This window comes from Petaurus breviceps, unplaced genomic scaffold, assembly GCF_028583685.1.
Source record: "Petaurus breviceps papuanus isolate PSGF00001 unplaced genomic scaffold, PetGlider_PUasm1.0 171, whole genome shotgun sequence".
NCBI lineage: Eukaryota > Metazoa > Chordata > Mammalia > Diprotodontia > Petauridae > Petaurus > Petaurus breviceps.
Window position 1 is genome coordinate 11,097,802 of NW_027185754.1, and position 19,405 is coordinate 11,117,206.

Below are 19,405 nucleotides of genomic sequence, written 5' to 3' on the forward strand. Positions count from 1 at the left end.
TGGCCATTTTAATGATAAACTGTTGTGAATACTATATTGTGATTTTCTGTGATAAGTTGTAATATTGTGAATGCTGTATCTTAATTTCCTGTGGATGTTTTGCTTTGATTTGTTATGGAATAGAGTATTCACTATACTGTGTAATCAGAACCTTAAAAGCTGTTCACAATAGCAGTCCTCTGGAAAGCTGCATGTGTATGGCATTACAAGAGCTCACTGGTGGTGGTGTTTAGTTGTGTCTGACTGTGACCCCATAGACTGTAGCATGCCAGGCCCTTCTGTTCCCCACTCTTTCTCAAAGTCTGTCTAAGTTCATGTTCATTGTTTCCATGACACTCTATTCATCAATTCTTCTGTCATCCCCTTTTCCTTTAATTTTCCCAACATCAGGTCTTTTCCCTTGAGTCGTTTCATCTCATTATTTGGCCAAAGTATTTAAGCTTCAGTATTAAAACTTCTAGTGAATTAGACTGAATGAATTTCTTTAAGCATTGACTGGTTTTATCTCCTTGCTGTCCAAGGGACTCTCAAAAGTCTTTTCCAGTACTACAGTTTGAAAGCATTGATTCTGCAGCACTTTCCTTATAGTCAAACTCTCACTGCCATCCATTGTTACTGGAAAAACCATAGCTTTGACTATATAGGCCTTTGTCTGCAAAGTGATGTCTCTACTTTTTAGTATGCTGTCCAGTTTTGCTATAACTTTCCTTCCAATAAGCAAGTGTCTTTTAATTTCATGACCACAGTTGCCATCTGCCATAATCTTTGAGTCCAGGAATATAAAGTCTGACACTGCTTCCATTTCTTCTTCCTCTATATTCCAGGAAGTGATGGGACCATTTGCCAAGATCTTAGTGTTTTTATGTTGAGCTTCAAGCCAGCTTTTTTTCTCTTCTCTTTCTCCCTCATCAAAAAGTTTCTTAGTTCCTTTTTACTTTCTGCTAGAAGAGTGATATCATCTGTATATCTGAGATTGTTGCTGTTTCTCCCAGCATCCTTAATTCTGTCTCTTGATTCATCTATCCTGGCATTTTGCATGATGTTGTCTGCATATAAGTTAATTAAGATGACAGTAAAGAGCCTTGTCATATTCCTTTTCCAATCTTTAACCCCTCAGTTGTTGCATGTTTGATTCTAACTGTTGCTCCTTGGCTCATATACAAGTTCTTCAGGAGACAAGAGAGATCTGGTACTCCCATCTCTTTCAGGACTTGCCACATTTTCTTGTGATCCACACAGTCAAAGCATCTAGTGTAGTCAGTCAAGCTGAAGTAAATGTTTTATTTTTTTGTTTTCTAGAATTCCCTTGCTTTCTCCATAATCCAGTGAATATTGGCAGTTTGGTCTCTAATTCCTCTGCCTCTTAAAAAACCATCCTGTTCTTCTGGTAGTTCTTGGTTCACATATTGCTGAAACCTAACTTGCAGAATCTTAAGCATAATTTGCTGGCATGTGAAATGAGCACAGTTGTTCAGTTATTTAAACATTCTTTGGCATTGCCCTTCTTTAGGATTGGGACATAAATAGATTTTTTTTTTTAATAATCCAGTGGCCACTGTTGAGTTTTCTAAGTTTCCTGGCATATTGAGTGCAGCAGTTTTAATAGCATCATCTTTCAGTGTTTTAAATAGCTCATCTAGAATTCCATCACCTTCACTAACCTTATTGTTACCATAAGCTTCCTGAAGCCTACTTGGCTTCATTCTCCAAGATGTCTGACTCAGGATCTGTAACCATACTCTTAGGGTTATCAGTGATGTCAAGATCTTTCTTTTATAGTGCTGTGTATTCTTGCCACCTCTTAATCTTTTCTTCTTAGGTTAAGTTCCTACAATTCTTGGCTTTTATCATGCCTGTTTTTTCATGAAGCCTTTCCTTGATATCTCTATTTTTCTTGAAAAGATCTCTTATCTTTCCCATTCTATTGTTTTCTTTTTTTCTTTGCTCATTTAAGAAAACCTTATCTATCATTTTGTTTTCTTGTTCTTTTCCTTTGCAGTATTTTTTTGTTGTTGTTGCTGCTGTTTCTCATACAATATTGCAAACCTCTGTCCATAGTTCTTCCCTCTATCTACCAGATCTAATCCCTTAAGTCTTTTTATCACTTCTACTTCATATTCATAAGGGACATTATTTAGGGCATACCTATATGGTCTGAGGGTTTTTCTGACTTTCTTCAATTTAAGTATGAATTCTGCAATAAGAAGCACGTAATCTGAGCCACACTCACTCCAGGTCTTGTTTTAACTGACTGTATAGAGGTTTACTTATCTGCAAGTAAAGAATCAATCTGATTTCTCTACTGATCATTTGCTGATGTCCATGTATAGAGTCATATTTTGGATTGTTGAAAAAAGAGTATTTGCTATCACTAGTGAGTTTTTTTGATAAAAATTCTATTAGTCTGTGCCCTGCTTCATTTTGTACTCCAAGGCCAAACTTGCCTGTTATTTAAATTATCTTTTGATTTCCCACTTTAGGACTTCAGTCCCCTATGATGAATGTGACATCTTTTGCGGGGAGGGGGGTGTTATTTCTAGAAGATATTGTACATCTTCGTAGAACTGATCAACTTTGGTCTCTTCAGCATCAGTGATTGGAGCATATACTCATATTACTGTGATGTTGAATGATTTGCCTTGGATTTGAACAGATACCATTCTGTCATTTTTGAGATTATACCTCAGTACTGTTTCTTTGTAGCGATCATCTGAAAATTAAATTCTCCTATTCCCATCCATTAAAATTTACTGACACCCAAAATATCAATGTTTAATCTTTCCATCTCCTGTTTGACCATAGCCATCTTACCTTGATTCATAGATCTTACATTCCATGTTCCTATGCAATATTGATCTTTACAGCATTGTACTTTCCTTTTGTCCCCAGATGTATCCTCAACTGAGTTTCCTTCCAGCTTTGGCCCAGCCATTTCATTAGTACTAAAGCTATTTTTAGTTGTCCTCCACTCTTCCCCAGTAGCATATCAGACACCTTCCAACCTGAGGGGCTCATCTTCCAATATCATCTCTTTTATCATCTTATAACTATCCATGAGGTTTTCTTGGCAAAGATACTGGAATGGTTTGCCATTTCCTTCTCCAGTGATCACCTTTTGTTAAAATACTCCACTATGACCTGTCCATCTTGGGTAACCTGCACAGCATAGCTCATAGTTTTTTTTTTTTTTTAAGTAATTGGGGTTAAGTAACTTGCTCAAGGTTACGTGGCCTGTTATTTCTGGTGTGGTGCTAAGTATCTGAGACCGGATTCGATCCCAGGTCATCCCAACTCTGGGGCCAGTGCTCTTACTCGCTGAGCCACCTGGCCGCCCCTAACAATTGGGGTTAAGTAACTTGCTCAAGGTTACAGGGCCAGGTGTTTCTGGGTGGGTGCTAAGTGTCTGAGCCCAGATTCAATCGCACAGGTCATCCCGACTCTGGGGCCGGTGCTCTTAACTCACTGTGCTACCTGGCCGCCCCTTATAGCTCATAGTTTTATTGAGCTATGCAAGCCCTCCACCATGACAAGTCAGTGTTCTGGGAAGGAGCTCACTGGTGTTGTCTTACTTTTCTGTTTGTGTCCTCAGCATTTAGCACAGTGCTTTTTACATAGTAAGTGCTTAATAAATGCTTCATTCATTTTTGTATTACTATAACTCCAGAAATCAGCCTTATTGAGAAATGCAGAGTGATTTACATAACCCTATTAGAATAGGGTCTACAAAGTTATATAATGAGTTAGACAAAGGGACCAGGAGCCTTGTTACAGATGTACTGATCTAGGGTAAGTGGACCCTAGGCACCACACCTCTGATTAGACTAATCATAAACTGAACTAGATAAGGATAAACATGGACTGGAAGAGTTCCTTTGGTATCAAGTGTTATATTCATCAACCATTCTGATTTTTTTCTGTCTTCATGTTCTACTTGTTTTATGTGAGGGAGAGATACAGTCTAACACACTGTATTATATATGTAGGCATTTATTCCAGTCCAGTGTGTAAAAGTAGATGTGTTATAAGGGAAAATTAAGGGACTGCATTGCCAAAATTCTTTGAGAATCCTATTTCAAATATATATATATATATATATATATATTTCATATCTACATATAGATATATAGCAATATATAAATGTATACACACACATATATCTTAATGAAATCAATTTAACTTTTATAAATACTGGTTTTTCCTTGCTTTTACCCCCCAAAATGGAAATGTTTTAAAAATCTCAGTTGCCATTTTAAAAAAGATAATGACCCACATAATATCTTGGAAATCTTCACATTGTCTTCACCATGCCCTCAACCCACCATATCCCTATTTTCTCTGTTGATGACTACCTCCTATTTGAGAAACAATGAGGTGTTAAATACAAACTTTAAAGTGAAAAGGGAGTATTTTTATTCATTTTCTCCTTCCCTTTTTTATCAGGAGAAAATGTCCCTCAGCTTTTACAAGAATGACTTCTCCACCTTTACCTCTAATCTTATTCTCTCATTCAGTCTCTTCTTTACAATAGCTCCTTTACTTTCACTTACAGGCCTACCCAAGTCTCTTCCGTAGCCTACAAGCCTTCCCTTTGATCCTGCTACTCCATCAAGCTGGCATGCCATTTCTTCCTTTAAGCATGATGTACTGGAAACAGCTCATACTAGCTCTCAAAAGCTAAATATTAAATTTGAACATTTACACATCAGAAATTGGCAAATGCAAAAAATCAAGCTTTGATTTATTGTTTTGTTGATTGTGTAGACTTAAGAAAGTGATGTAGAAAATGTTAATAATGCAAATTAAACTGAAAAGTATGCTATGCATACTTTTTTTTTTTTGAGAACTGTTTGTTAAACATTTACTAGAATACCACTGAGCATGAATCCAACCTCTGCCACTTAACCGGGTATATAACTAGGCAAATCATTTAACATCTCTGTGTCTCCACTTCCTTTCTGTTAAAAAAAAACAAAGAAACTTTAATACTTGTACTACCTGATTCAATTTACAGGATTGTTGTGAGGAAAACACTTTGTAAATACTAAAATGCTATAATTAATCAAATACGTTATCATCATCATCATCATTATTAAAAGTTTGGTCCATATTCATTGCCTCTTCTTTCTTTTTGTACTTATTCGTGAACACTGTGCTATTTGGCTTTTTCAAGACTGTACTTTAGTGAAAGATTATTATTGACTTCCTACTTGTTAAATTTCGATGGCTTTATGTTAGTACTTTTTCTCAGTAAGTTTCATTCATTTTTAACTATAATCATCACTCCTTGAAATGCTCAGCTTCTGAAACACTGCATACTCCTGTTTGTTTTCCTGCCCTCCCACCTCTCTGGCAGTTCATTCTCTATCTCCTTTGCTAGGTCTCCATTTGTTAGTGCCTAAACGTGACTATTTTCTAAGATTTTATCCTTACCCTACTTTTCTTTTCTCTCTTTACTCAAAATTTTATAAATACTGGTTTTTCCTTGGCATCTTCATCTGCTGCCATGGTCTCAATAGATGACTTTGTGAAAAACTCTGATCTGTATCTCTACTGCCAACTTCCTCTCCTGAAATTAAGTCCCACCTTCCCAAGTGCTTGCTGATGTTTCTATATGCATATGCTGTTATTTTTCTGTAATGTTGTCCAAACCCAAATTCCTTGTTATTCCTCCCTCCACGCCACCAGTACCCAAAAACCCCCATGATTTCCTTCTTCCTATCTCTTCTATCTCAATTAGTGGCATCAACATTTTCCCCTGTACTTAGGTTTGAAACCTGAGTATCGTCCTACCCCTTCCTTTTTGGTATTCTTTCACACATGATTTCTTCTTCACTATTGTTTTTATCTCATCTCTATCCCTTCATTTATATTTCCTCTTTTACTCTCCTAGTTTAAGTTCTCATTTCCTCTCATCTGGAATATTGTGATCTTTCTGTCTCTAGTGAATTGCACTTCCAGTATACCCTACACACTACACTGTTAAAAAAAAACAAAGAAAACTAAGCTAATTTTCATTTTAATGGTTTTTAGTGTTTATGTTGATGCTTTTTAAATTTTTACATTATAGTCATTTCCCAACCTATCTCCCATCAAACATTGAATCCTTTGGTGTAACAAATAAATAACACCTGAGAGGGAAAAAATATAATGCATCTAGGTATTATATGCAACATTCTTCCCCTTTCATCTCTCCCACATCCTTTTTTTTTTTTTTTTTTTTTTTTTTTGCTTTTTTGCTTTTTGGAAGGCAATTGGTGTTGTGATTTGCCCAAGGTCACATGGCTAGTTTTTGTGTTAAGTGTCTGAGGCTAGATTTGAACTCAGGTCCTTCTGACTCCAGGGCCAATGCTCTATTCACTGCACCACCTAGCCGCCCACCTCTTTTTACCTGAAGAAGGGAGTCTTTTATTGTCTTTTTTCCCTTTTAATTGATTTTCCCAAAGTGCAGCTGTGATTGCCTCACTCCACTACTTAGAAACCTTGAGTGACTCCTTATCTGTGGAATAAAATTTGTTTTCCCAAGTTTAACATTTAAGAGCCAGTCGCAATTGACCTTGTAACATACTTCTGTCCCTCTCAAATCACGCACTCTAGTCAATCTGAACCTTTCCATGTTCTTTTATCTGACTTGCACATTCTCACATCCAGACCTTTGATGTCTCATTTAGGTTCACTCTGGCAAGAATACTTTTCATTCTACCTTCTTCTGTCAAAATTCTACCATTCCATCTTTGGCCAAATGCTGCCATAGTAAAGTCTTCCCTGATTCCTTCATGCCTCTCCCCTTCCTCTTCAACTCCTCCCTCTCACACCAGAAAAACATTTTTTTTTCTTTTAAGGCAGGGACTATTGCTCATTTTTTTTTCTGTTACTCATGGCACTAAGGACATACCTTGTGATAACAAAAACTTAGTAATTGTTATTTTAACCTGATAGAATAAAATTTAATTAAACTAGGCAAAACTAGATTGTCTTCTTGTGTCTTTGAATAAGGCATCATGTAAGTGCATTTTAGTTTTGATAACTGATGCTGAAACATAAACGAGCTTAGGTTCCAGGTTTATTTTAATTCCTGTGACTATTGCTAATGCATATAGGCCTTCTTACTACCTATAAAATAAAACTATGTAATTATTCTTTGTAGTATATATAAAAAGATGATCAGTTGTATGAATATTTACATTTTGCCTGGACAATACTCCAAAACAAAGTAAATGTAGATGCTTCCTTCCATAATATGTCTTGACAAAGAAATTTTAAACTCCTTTTTAGGAATCAAAGTTCATTGATAACAAGTGTAGTTCCTGGTGACTATGATGGAGATTCACAAATGGATGTCCTCTTAACATATCTTCCCAAAAATCATGCCAACACAGAGTTATTAGTTGTTATCTTCTGGGGACAAAATCAAACATTAAGTAAGTATATTTATATCACTTATTAACTCCTTAATTTGTCGGTGGATATTGAAGTAAGCAATGTTTTTGCTACTTTTAACTTGAATATAACAGAAGTTTGATTCTAATCTTGGTTCATAGATGTATAGTTCTGTAGTTGTAGTTATTTGTGTGTGTAAGATTTAAATAGCAATTACTGCTTTTTTTTCCTTCATTCAATTTTCATGTTATTTTTCTGGCTAAAGTGACACACAATTATACCTACAGAATTCTCTTTTTTTTATATAATTAGCCCTCCAGAGGGAAAAAGAGATTAGTGACTATGAGGGTAGAATACAATCAAATGAAAAAAAATTGTATTTAAAAAAAGTTTTGTATTATATACAATTTTCTTAAGTTAAATCAATCTGACTCAAAAACATTTATTAAATCCCTTTTATGGATAAGGCAGTAAGCTGAGTTCTGAAAATAATCAGGCAAAAATGAAAAGGTATTCCTACCCTTAAAGAATTCATATTCTCCAGAAACACCTGGCCGTGTAACCTTGAGCAAGTTACTTAACCCCAATTGCTTTAAAAAAAAAAAAAGAATTCATATTCTCCTGTGAGATTCAACGTCTAAACAATTTAAGGAAAGAAAGAGCACTAATAACTAGAGAATCAAGGGGGTCATAAAAATATGTTCAATAAGGTAGCTTGTAAACTGAACTTAAATGAAGCTAGAAATTCTAAGCTTGAGAAACAGCTTTTGCAAAAGCATAGAAAATAGGACACAGAGAGCTGATTTTTTGCAAAAATAGTTGGAAGATGAAATATAAGAAGTAAAATAGGTCTAGAAAGACAGACCAAAGCTAACTTGTGAAAAGACTTGAAAAAGTCAGACCAGTCCTTTAGGAAAACTATTTTAGCAGATGTATGAAAGATGGAATGAGGAAAGGAGAGACTAGAAGAAGGGATACCACTTAGGAGTCTATTATAGTGGTCTGGGCAAAAGATGAGGATGCCCCTGAAATCAAGGGTAGCCAAAGAGAGGAGGTGCAGAAGTATAATTTATAAAACTTGGCAAATAATTAGAAATTAGGAACTAGGGAGTATAAAAAAATCAAGGATAACTCTGAGGTTGTGAACCTTGGTTGCTATAAGAATGTCTTTAGTAGAAATAGGGAAATTTGGAGGATGGTGTGGATTTGGGGAGAAAGATTATGAGTTTTGGGTGGGGTTTTATACATTTTGAGATTGAGATATCTATGAGATATCCAAGTGTAGATATCTTGCAAGCGGTCATATAGTACTAGAGTTCAGAAGGGACATTAGGGCTAAATATATTGATTTTGGCATTATCTATATAGAGATAATAATTGAATTGATAAGAGTTGGGATCACTAGGAAAAAGGATTGCTAGAAAAGAGGACATAAAAAAGAGAAAAGCTCAGGACAGAGTAGGAGAGAAAAACCTATAGTTGGGGATGAGAGATGGTTAATAATCCAGGAAACAAAATGAAAGATCAATGAGTCAGCCAACCTAGTGTTCAATTAAACATAAGGACCTCAGCTACTGGAATAAGGACTCCTTATTTGATTAAAAACTGCTGGAAAAATTGGACAGCAATATGGATGAAATCAAATTCAAACCAATACCTTATACAAAGTATCAAATAGACATATAACCAAGATATAAGAAGTCACATCATAAATATAAAAAATTTGTGAACCACTGAAAAAATTATCTGTCAGATATAGAAGGTGGTATTTTAGCTGGAACTTGGAAAGTGAGAGAGGTCAGGAGGTAGAGGGAGAAGAATTCCAGACATGCAGTATATCTAATGAAAATGGAATCAAAAGATAGATTGTCTTGTGTGAGGAACCACAAGGGCACCAGGGCCACTTGATTACAGAAAATGCAGGGATTAAGGTATGAGACTAGAAAGATAAGAGGGCGGTTATGAAAGATTTTGAATGACAACAGCATTTTTTATTTGATCATGGAGGTTAACAGGGAGCCACTAGAGTTTATTGAGTAAGGGGGATGATATGGTCAGACTTGTACTTTAAGAAAATCAGTTTGACAGATGAATGGAGTAGGGAGAGACTTGTGACAGGGAGACCAACCAGTGAGTTATTGCAAATACCATGTGTAAGGTGATGAGATCCTTTACCAGAATGGTGGCAGTGTAAGTGAAGAGAAAGGGGTAGATAAGAGAGTTGTTACGAAGGTAGAATTGCCAGGATTTGGCAACAGATTGACTATCAGATGAGAGAGAATGAGGAGTTGAGGATAATACTTAGGTTGTAAGCCTTTATAACTGGGAGGATAGTGGTACCCTTGAAAGTAATACCCTTGATAGTAATATAGTAATATCTTCCCAAGGGAAAGTCTTGGGAAGATAAAAGATAAAGAGGGAAGATAAATTAGCTCAGTTCTGAATAAGTTGAACTTAAGTTGTCCATGAGACATCTAGTTAGAAAAGTTTAGTATTCATTTGGAAATATGAGACTAAGTCAAGAGAAAGGTTAGGGCTGGATAAGCTAATCGGTGAGTCATCTGCATAGAAAAATGATCATTGAATCAGTGGAAGTTAATGAGATCACCAAGTGAAATAACTAAGGAGAAGAGAAAAGGAGCCAAGACAGAACCTTGGGGAACATGTAACATTAGTGAACAGGCCTGACTTGGATGAAAATACAGCAAAGGAATATTGAGAAGGAGTGGTCAGAGAAGTAAGAGGAGAACCAGGAGGGAGTGAGTATCTGAAAACCCTAGAAAGAAGAGAGTATCAAGAAGAGGGTAATCAGCAGTGTTAGGGGATACAGAGAGGTCGAAAAGGATGACTATTGAGAAAAAAGCCATTGAATTTGGCAGTTACTAGATCATTGGATCTTTTTTGGAGAGAGTAGTTTGGGTTGAATTATGAGGTTAGAAGCAAAACTGTAGGGGTTTAAGAAGACTATAAGAGGAGAGGAAGTGTTGGCACTTATTATAGATGACTTTCTCAAGGAGTTTAATTACAAAAGGCAGGAGAGTTATGGGACAAAGGATAACAGAGAAAGAAGGATTAAATGAGCATTTTTTGAGGATTTAGTGGAGACATGAGTATATTTGTAATCAGTACAGTTCGGAGGCAGTAGAAAGAAGCCAGTAGAGAAAGGAAGAAATTGAAGATTATTGAGGGAGTGGAGATGATAGAAGGAGTACTGTGATTGAGAAGATGGAGTAAACTATGATCACTTGAACATATGCAGTGGTTTTCCTTGACAAGGAGAGGACAAGGTGAAACAGGAAATAGCAATTTAAAGCTTCTAAGTAATGTGAAATGAATAACAGGAAAAGAGGGACCTTTCAACAAGTGGTCTCAATTTTTTGGTGCAATATTAGGTACAGTTGTCAGCCTAGAGGGGAGGGGGAATGGGAAGCCATAGGAAGTTTGAGGAGAGTTAAAAATGTTTAGAAAAGTCCCTGTGGTGATTGGAATAATAATTAGTTTAAGGAAATGTGAAAGGATTACTTTGCTGCAATGAGGGCCCAGTTGAGATTATCCAACATATATTTTTAGTAGACCCAACCAGTACAGTTTCTTTTGGCTCAGCAGCAAGTGAATATGAGCAAAAGCAGTAGATGGCAAGAATTATTCAAGGCTGAAGCTTGGCATGATACAGTTAGAAATAGGATAAGGAGACAAGGAACAGAAGAGGACAGTATAGAGTTGAACTGATTCACCATGGGGTCAAGATGAAGATGGGAGAAGAATGTAACCAGTGCAAGGATAATGGTCTGAGAAATAACTGAGAGTTTAAGAGATTGGAGGTCACAGTAAGGATGTGTAGAATAGGATTTGTGGTTGCAAAGCAGAGGGAGAAGTGGAATGACAACAGATTGTAATCATATAGGGGATTTTCAGAGGTCATGAACGTGGAAGTGGTGCATTTGTAGTTGATGGCAAGATCAAGGATATGATCATCTTGTGATGCTGAGGTGGAGTGGAAGAGTAAGTCAAGGAAAATGAGTAAGTTAAGGAACTGGGAACTTAAGGTGTCTTTGCAGGAGCATCAGATATATATTGAAGTTCCCTGGCATGATGGCAGGAGTTGAGGAGAAAAGGAAGACAGTGAACCAAACACTGAACTCATTGAGGGAAAAGGGGGAGTGACCTGGAGGTCAATAGACCACAGCTACCAGAATCTTGATTGTGTGGTAAATATGGATTGAGTGAACCTCAGATGAAGAGACATTACTGAGTGATGATGATAGGGGGATAGCCTGGAAGTGACAGTGTGGAACAAGGAGTATTCCTGCTTCACATCTTGAGGAACAAGATTTCAGTGAATTTCAGAAGATAGAAGGATCAGGAATGCAAAAGATTTAAGACAAAAACAATTTTGTTAACTATGGAACAGGCCTCCCAAAGAACACAGTGAAAGGTGGGAATCTTAGAGATTTGTCAGAGGACAGGGTGAGAGGAGGTTGGATTGAGGGGGATGAGAATATGGGAGCAGGCGGCACCACAGTTAGAATGATCCATGAGTTCAGAGTCATTGAGAAAGAAGAGTATGATGGTATGGGAGTTTGTTAATCATTGAAAAATTAGTTCAAGTAGGTTAATGACTGATAGAGGAGTTTCTTTTGGCAATGGAATTGTATTTTCCTCCTTAAGTAGGCCCTAGCAGGTGATTGGGATGGTGTGGCAAGACCTAGCAATGAAGTGAGATGGAATAGTTTCCCTCCTTCTCCATAGGCCTAATAATACTCATCAATGTTTAAGAGAAATTGCATTGGCAACTGTGTAGAAGATAAACTGGTATGGAAAGGGACTTGAAGGAGGGAAACTAATTATGAAGTTCTTTCGAAAGCTTAGGCAAGAGATGATGCAGACCTAAATTGAGGTGGTGGCTATGTGAATGGAGAGGAAGGATCATGTGTGAGAGATGTGAGAGAGATAAGAACAGCAAGATCTGGCAACTGAACACAGTGATGATGTTGCAAACTTGGGAAACTAAAAGAAGGGTGCTTTTTGCAGAGACAGGCCATTTGAAAGAGGAGAGGGCTCTTTTAGACATGTTGAATTTGAGATGTCTATGGGACAGTTAGAAATGCTTATTGGGAAGTTGGTGATATATGGTTGAAGCTCAGGGGAACTTTGAAAAACCTAAAGGATGATATTTCCTTTTAGAACCCAGTTGTCAAAGTATGTCAAATAACTGATTCCATAAATTTACTTTTTATCCTTCAGATCCTCACAATAAGACTGTTTTCAATAGGACATTTCATGATGAACCACTAATTATGGAGTAAGTATCTACTATGGCTTTTCTATAATAACTTAAAACTTACTAAAATAAAATTGATAATAAATCATATCTCATCAGATATGAAATTATGCTGTCAAGTATTGAAACCAAGTTATGTGACTATCATGGTTTAAATCTATCATCCCATCATCAAAATAGAACAAAATGAAAAACAAACACTGGGGGAAAGACAGAAGTAATGTTTAAAAAATTAACTGTTCAGTTGCTTTGATCTAATTGCTTTATGGAGCAGTTCTGAGTTTGGGAATAATGCTATACAAAAAAGGGAACTGATTTGGGATAATTGTGTTTTGAAATATTTGGGTTTAATTCAAGTGGGGCTTAGAAGGCAGGTAAAGGGTCTTCTTGCAAGATGCATAAAGACCTTGATACTAACATTCATAACAGTTACACTTGTAATTTGGAAATTTTAAGACATAATAGAAAGCAGATTTCTCCAAAACTGTCTGGCAAGAGAGAAATGAATCAGTGGAACACATTAAAGATATCACTTATTAACCAAATACATTCAAAATACTGTTATTTGATTAGCCTATGGAAAATAAAAACTTACAATGCGTTTTTTGACAAATGTTCTTAGGAAAACTGATTAGCAATAAAGTAGGAAATGGATACATATATATTATACCAAATACATCACTGAGTTCCAATTGGATCAATGTCTTAAACATTAAAAAAATCCTATAAAAAGACAGAAAAATGAGATTATGTATTCATCTAAGTTATGGAAAAGCAGAATGGTGTAGTGACTAGCCAGTCAAACTAGAAATCAGGAGGAATGGGGTTCCAGTCCTGCTTCTGACACATACTAACCATGTGACCACAGACAAATCAGTTAACCTCTTACTGCTCTAGTCAGCTCGCTGAAATTATAAGATGCAAAGAAGCCAGACTACATTGGCAGAGGGAGTTTTCATCACTGTTGGGTTTACAACACGATAGAAATCTCAGGTGTGATCCATGTTTTTCTCTTTATAAAGAGGAAACTACTTTGTTTCTATTAAATAAAAGAAGGAATTATTGGAGACAAAAGTTGACATGATTGATTATATTAAAATAATAATTTTCTATACAACAAGTAATACTAATAGCTAGCTTTTATGTAATGATGTGAAGTTTGCAGGTTACTTTACAAATATTATCACAGTTTTATCTTCAAAACAAACCTACAAGATAGGTGCTATTATTATCCCCATTTTACAGGTGAAGAAACTGAGACAGAGGTTAAGTGACTTACTCAAAAGCCCCCACTTTTCAATGTCTTAGGCCAGGTTTGAAACAAGGTCGCCCTGACTCCATTCCCAAAGGTCCATCCATGGCAAATTTCAAAAGAAAAATAACTTGGGAAGAATATGTATGGCAAATATTTATAGCAAATATGAAGAAAAAATGACATGTAAAACATAGACACTGTTAACGTGCCATGGAAACTCCTAATTCCTAATCAATAAATTGAAAATGGACATAGACTTTATCAAAGAGGAAACACAAATTATCAATCATCACTTTAAAAATAAGCAACCTCACTAATAGGGGGTTAAATATTTTTTTTTAATTCAGAAGCACCATCTCATACCCACCAAATTGGTGAAAAAAAATTTTTTTTTAATAGTGAACCTCAGTTTTAGCAGAGTTGTGGAGAGAAAGGAACGCATCCATTTTTTCTTGAATTGTAATCTAGTAGAATACTTTGGGAAAGGAATTTCAAAATACATAATAAAAGGTGCACAAATCTATATCTTTTTACCCTCTAATGCCACTGTTTACAATATACCCTGAAAATGTTATCAAAAAGAAAAATTCAGTGACTTTAAAAAAGCATTATTTGTCATTTCAAATAATTCAACATCCAATAGTAATTGAATTCACTGTGCATTTTTTATTTCTCAAGGTTATGTTAATTTGCATTTATCTAATCAATACTGATTTAGAGTATTTTTTATATAACTATAAATTGTTTTGAGGAATTTATTTTCTGATTCAGTTTAAAGTATGAGTGATAGGTGCTTGACAAGGGACAAGAAGGTATCTTTTTTTAAAATAAAATATTGATATATTTTGCTTATGCATAAATTTCTCCAAAGAATTTTTTTAAGGGAAAGAGGAAGAATAGAAACAGTAATCAGTAAAACCATCAGTACATCAAAAATAATAGCCTGAAAATATATGCACTATTCTATGCTAATGGTCCTCTAACCAGCACCATGCATTTGTTAAGCTTCTGTTATGTGATAGGCTAAGAGTTAAAAGCACAAAACCATAAATGAAACAATACCTAGACAATAGGTACATAGTAAACATATAAAATATATGCAAAATAATTTGCAGGAGTAGGGCACTTGCCTTATATAAAGATTAATTTGTTAGCTGTAGAACTGGGATTCCAAAGGCACAATGGAAGGACAGGGTACAGTGTGATGAGATTGAGGCTGGATAGAAGGCTATGAGGGAGTCAGGAGGAATGGTAGTTGAGGAAGGAAGCTTCAGTCTAGGCAATCAGTTGAATTGAACCATAATAGTAGATCATAGTTTTGTTTAGGTAAGCAATGGTATTGCTGATTTGGTTATCAGTCCCTGAGCAAGAATCAAAACTGATGAGAATATAGGATGGAGTTAGGGTATAAGGACAGGGCACATGATAGACCTCTTACTCTTGGTGACCAAGGTGGGATCCTGGAGCTAACTTATTATAAAAGGGTTTGACATATTATTTTTGATGGAGGAAAGCAAGGCATTTGGGGTTAAGTGACTTGCCCAGGGTCACACAGCTACTAAGCATTAAGTGTCTGAGGCCGGATTTGAACTCAGGTCCTCCTGACTTCAGGGCCAGTGTTCTATTCACTGCACCACCTAGCTGTCCCAAGGATTTGATATATTTAAAATGCTCACTTGACAGTCATCAGCCATGCTAACTCTACCCCGAGGCTTACTCATGAAATAAGTTGTCTCCCTCAGGACAGAAATCTCAGAGATCTTTGATCTTCAACTGGTATCAGATATTACTCAGCCAACTTCTAAGTATTTATTAAGCTCCTACTTTCTGAGAGGCTGTGCACTAAGCACTTGGGGATAGGCAAAAGATAGTCCCTGCTTTCAAGTAATGTATAGGTTGATGAGGGAGACAACATAAAAATAATTATGTATGAGCAAGACATATACAAATGTAAGGAGAGAAAGTAATATGGTAAGTAATGAGCATGGCAAGGGGTCATGGAATCCTGGGGTTTGACTGGTTATGTAGGGAGATGGTTGAATAAATTATTGTGTGTTTGTATGTGTTTTTACTAGACCTTTGATTTCATCGTTTTAGAGTGCTCTTGGTAAAAAACTTTTTCCCATGTACATTGACTCTTTTTCTCCATTTTAGACTTTTAGAGTTGTTTGGGTCACTGAGAGGTTAAGAGATTTGGCCTGCATCCTACAGCCAATAGGTGTAATAGGCAAGGCTTTAAACCCAAATATTCCTGATTCAGACATCTTTTCTCCATCCACTGAACCAGGTAGCATCTCACAGTCCATTAAGGTATTGGAGGTATGGGCAGGGGGTGGTGTAGGTGACGAGGTCAAATGAAGTAGATAATAAAAAGAAAAGAAAGTCATTGGAGCATTTTTTAAAATGTACAGAAGAAAACAAATGCAAAGAAGTTCAGAAGAAAACAGGCAAGTAGGGAAGCTTTGAAAGTAAGATGTTGAATTTATAAGATTTTATTTTTAAAAAGAAAGTTTACATAATAGAAGCAAGAAAAGGAAGGGAATGTCAGATCTATAGAGAAGGGAAGAATTTATGACCAGAGATGAGATAGAAAACATTATGAAATATAAAATGAATAATATGATTACATTAAATTTAAAAGATTTTGGACCAAAAAAGTCAATGCAACCAAAATTAGGAGGAAATCAGAAAACTGGGAAACAATTTTAATGCTAGTGTTTTTGATAAAGGCCTTGTTTCTAAAATACAGAGAGAACAGAGTCAAATTTATAAGAATACATGCCATTCCCCAATTGATAAATGGCCAAAGGATATGAACAGGCAGTTTTCAGATGAAGAAATTAAAGCCTATATAGTCATATGAAAAAATGCTCTAAATCACAATTGATTAGAGAAATCCAAATTAAAACAACTCTAAGATACCACCTCCCATGTATCAGATTGGCTAATGTGACAGAGAAGAAAAATGATAAATGTTGGAGAAGATAGGGGAAAATTGGAATACTAATGCATTGTTGGTGGAGTTGTGAAGTGATCCAGCCATTCTGTAGAGCAATTTGGAACTGTGCCCAAAAGGCTACAAAACTATACATCCCCTTTGATCCGGCAATACCACTACCAGGTCTGTATCCCAAAGAGTTTATAAAAAAGGGAAAAGTACCCACATGTACAAAATTATTTATACCAGCTCTTTTTGTGGTGGCAAAGAATTGGAAATTGAGGGAATAGGTCAAGACAGAGTAGAAACAGGACCTCCACAGAGCTCCGGCTCCCACCACCTCCAATTCATGTAAAAAGGGACTCTAAACAAACTTTGGAGCTACAGAACCCACAAAATGACACAGAGGAGCTAACCTCCCACTAAGGCTGGCTGGCAGGAATTGGACAGCACAGCGGTCTGGAAGCCAATACTAGCCCCACACCCAGAAGATTTTAGCCCCAGGGCAGGCCTCACCAGCCACCGGAGGGAGGGACTCCAGATTACCAGCAGCTGTGGCTGTTTCCAGAATTATCAACACATAGATGCTAAGGACAAAGTGAGAGGTCAATGCAGTGTGGACTTTAGGACCCAGTAGTTGAGAGTGCATTGGCTTTTGCCCCCAGGGCAAAAAGACACTGAGGGCACTGCCACATGACAACTTCAGCTCCTGGCCTGCAGAGTGTAGGGGGACCAAGCAACCAGTCTGAGGGGTAATCGCTCTTGCTTTAACCTGCTTGGATCTAGATTGTGGTCTAGGGTGGAGGTACTGGGGTGTGTGACCAGCTTGCCAGAGCATGTGGAGGCTTCATAGACGGCACCCAACTAATACCTCCTGCAGCTGAGAAAACCCCAGCATTTGAAATGAAGCTCCCCTGTCTGGTGGCAGAGTCCTACTGTGGCAAAAAGCCCAAAAGTCAAGTAATTGAATGGCAACATGACCAGGCAAAGGAAGCAATCCAACATTAGACTCCTATCTGGGGGACAAAAAGGATCAAAGCATGGAACAGGAGGAAGACAGTGAAGTCAGAATTCCTGCACCAAAGGCTTCCAAGAAAAATATGAGCTGGTTACAGGCCATAGAGGACCTTAAGAAGCAGATAAGAGAAGTGGAGGAAAAATTGGAAAGAGAAATGAGAACAATGCAAGAAAATTATGAAATGAGAGTCAACAGCCTGACTGAGGAAAATAATACATTAAAAAACAGACTGACTCAAATGGCAAAAGAGGCTCAAAAAGGCAATGAGGAGAAGAATGCCTTAAAAAGCCGAATTTGCGAGATGGTAAAAGAATCTCAAAAGCTCACTGAGGAGAATCATTGCTTCAGAATTAGATTGGAGCAAATGGAAGCTAATGACTTTATGAGAAATCAAGATGCTGTTAAACAGATCCAAACAAATGAAAGAATAGAAAGCAATGTGAAATATCTCATGGGAAAACCACTGACCTGGAAAATATATCCAGGAGAGATATTCTAAAAATTATTGGACTACCTGAAAGCCATGATCAAAGTAAGAACCTAGAAATCATCCTCCAAGAAATTCTCAAGGAAAACCTCCCTGATGTTTTAGAACCAGAGGGCAAAATAGAGGTTGAAAGAATCCACCGATCACCTCCTGAAAAATATCTCAAAAAGAAAACTCCTAAGAATATTATAGCCAGGTTCCGAAATTCCCAAATCAAGGAAAGAATATTACATGCAGCCAGGAAGAAGCAATTTGAATATTGTAGAAACAATCAGGATAACTCAGGATCTGGCAGCTTCTACACTGAGGGATCAAAGGGCTTAGAATATGATATTCTGGAGGGCAAAGGAGCTGGGATTAAAACCAAGAATCACCTACCCAGCAAAACTGAGTATTATGTTTCAGGGGCAAATATGGTCACTCAGTGGAATAGAGGACTGTCAAGCATTCTTGATAAAAAAAAAGAGTTAAATAGAAAATTTGACATTCAGATACAAGAAGCAAGAGAAGCATGAGAAGGTAAACAGGGAAAAGAAATCATAAGGAACTTATCAAAGTTAAACTATTAACATTCCTACATAGAAAAATGATCATTGTAACTGATGAAACTTTTCTCAGTATAAAAATAGTTGAAGGGAATAGAAATATATATGTCTATATCGGAGGGTATACAGGCGTTTGAATACATATGTGAATGTGTAGTATATATGTTTACAGGTATACATAGATAGAGGGCACAGGACCAATTTAATAGGAAGGGATGATACTTAAAAGGTGAAATTAAGAGGTGAGAGAGGAATATAATGAGAGGAGATGGGGAGAGACAGAATGGGGTAAACTATCTCACATAGAAGAGGCAAGGGAAAATGGTTACAATATAGGGGAAGAATAGGAAGGCAAAAGGGAATGGGTCAACCTTATTCTCACTGAATTTGGCTCAGGGAGGGAATGAAATACACACTAACTAGGGTATCTCACCCTACAGGAGAGTAGGGGGAAGGGGATGAGAGGGGGGATGATGGAAGGGAGGGCAAGCTGGGGGGGGGGGG

At 36.8% G+C, this 19,405-nt stretch overlaps 1 protein-coding gene across 1 annotated transcript in view; it reads left to right on the top strand.

The window, feature by feature from the left end:
* The window catches only part of ITFG1 (integrin alpha FG-GAP repeat containing 1), a 282,016-nt gene that overhangs the window by 15,774 nt on the left and 246,837 nt on the right, over window positions 1–19,405 (top strand). Inside the window, exons 3-4 of the mRNA XM_069082555.1 lie at window positions 7,273–7,418; window positions 12,622–12,679. Coding sequence (XP_068938656.1) covers window positions 7,273–7,418; window positions 12,622–12,679 — 204 coding nt within the window. The remainder of the gene's footprint in view (window positions 1–7,272; window positions 7,419–12,621; window positions 12,680–19,405) is intronic.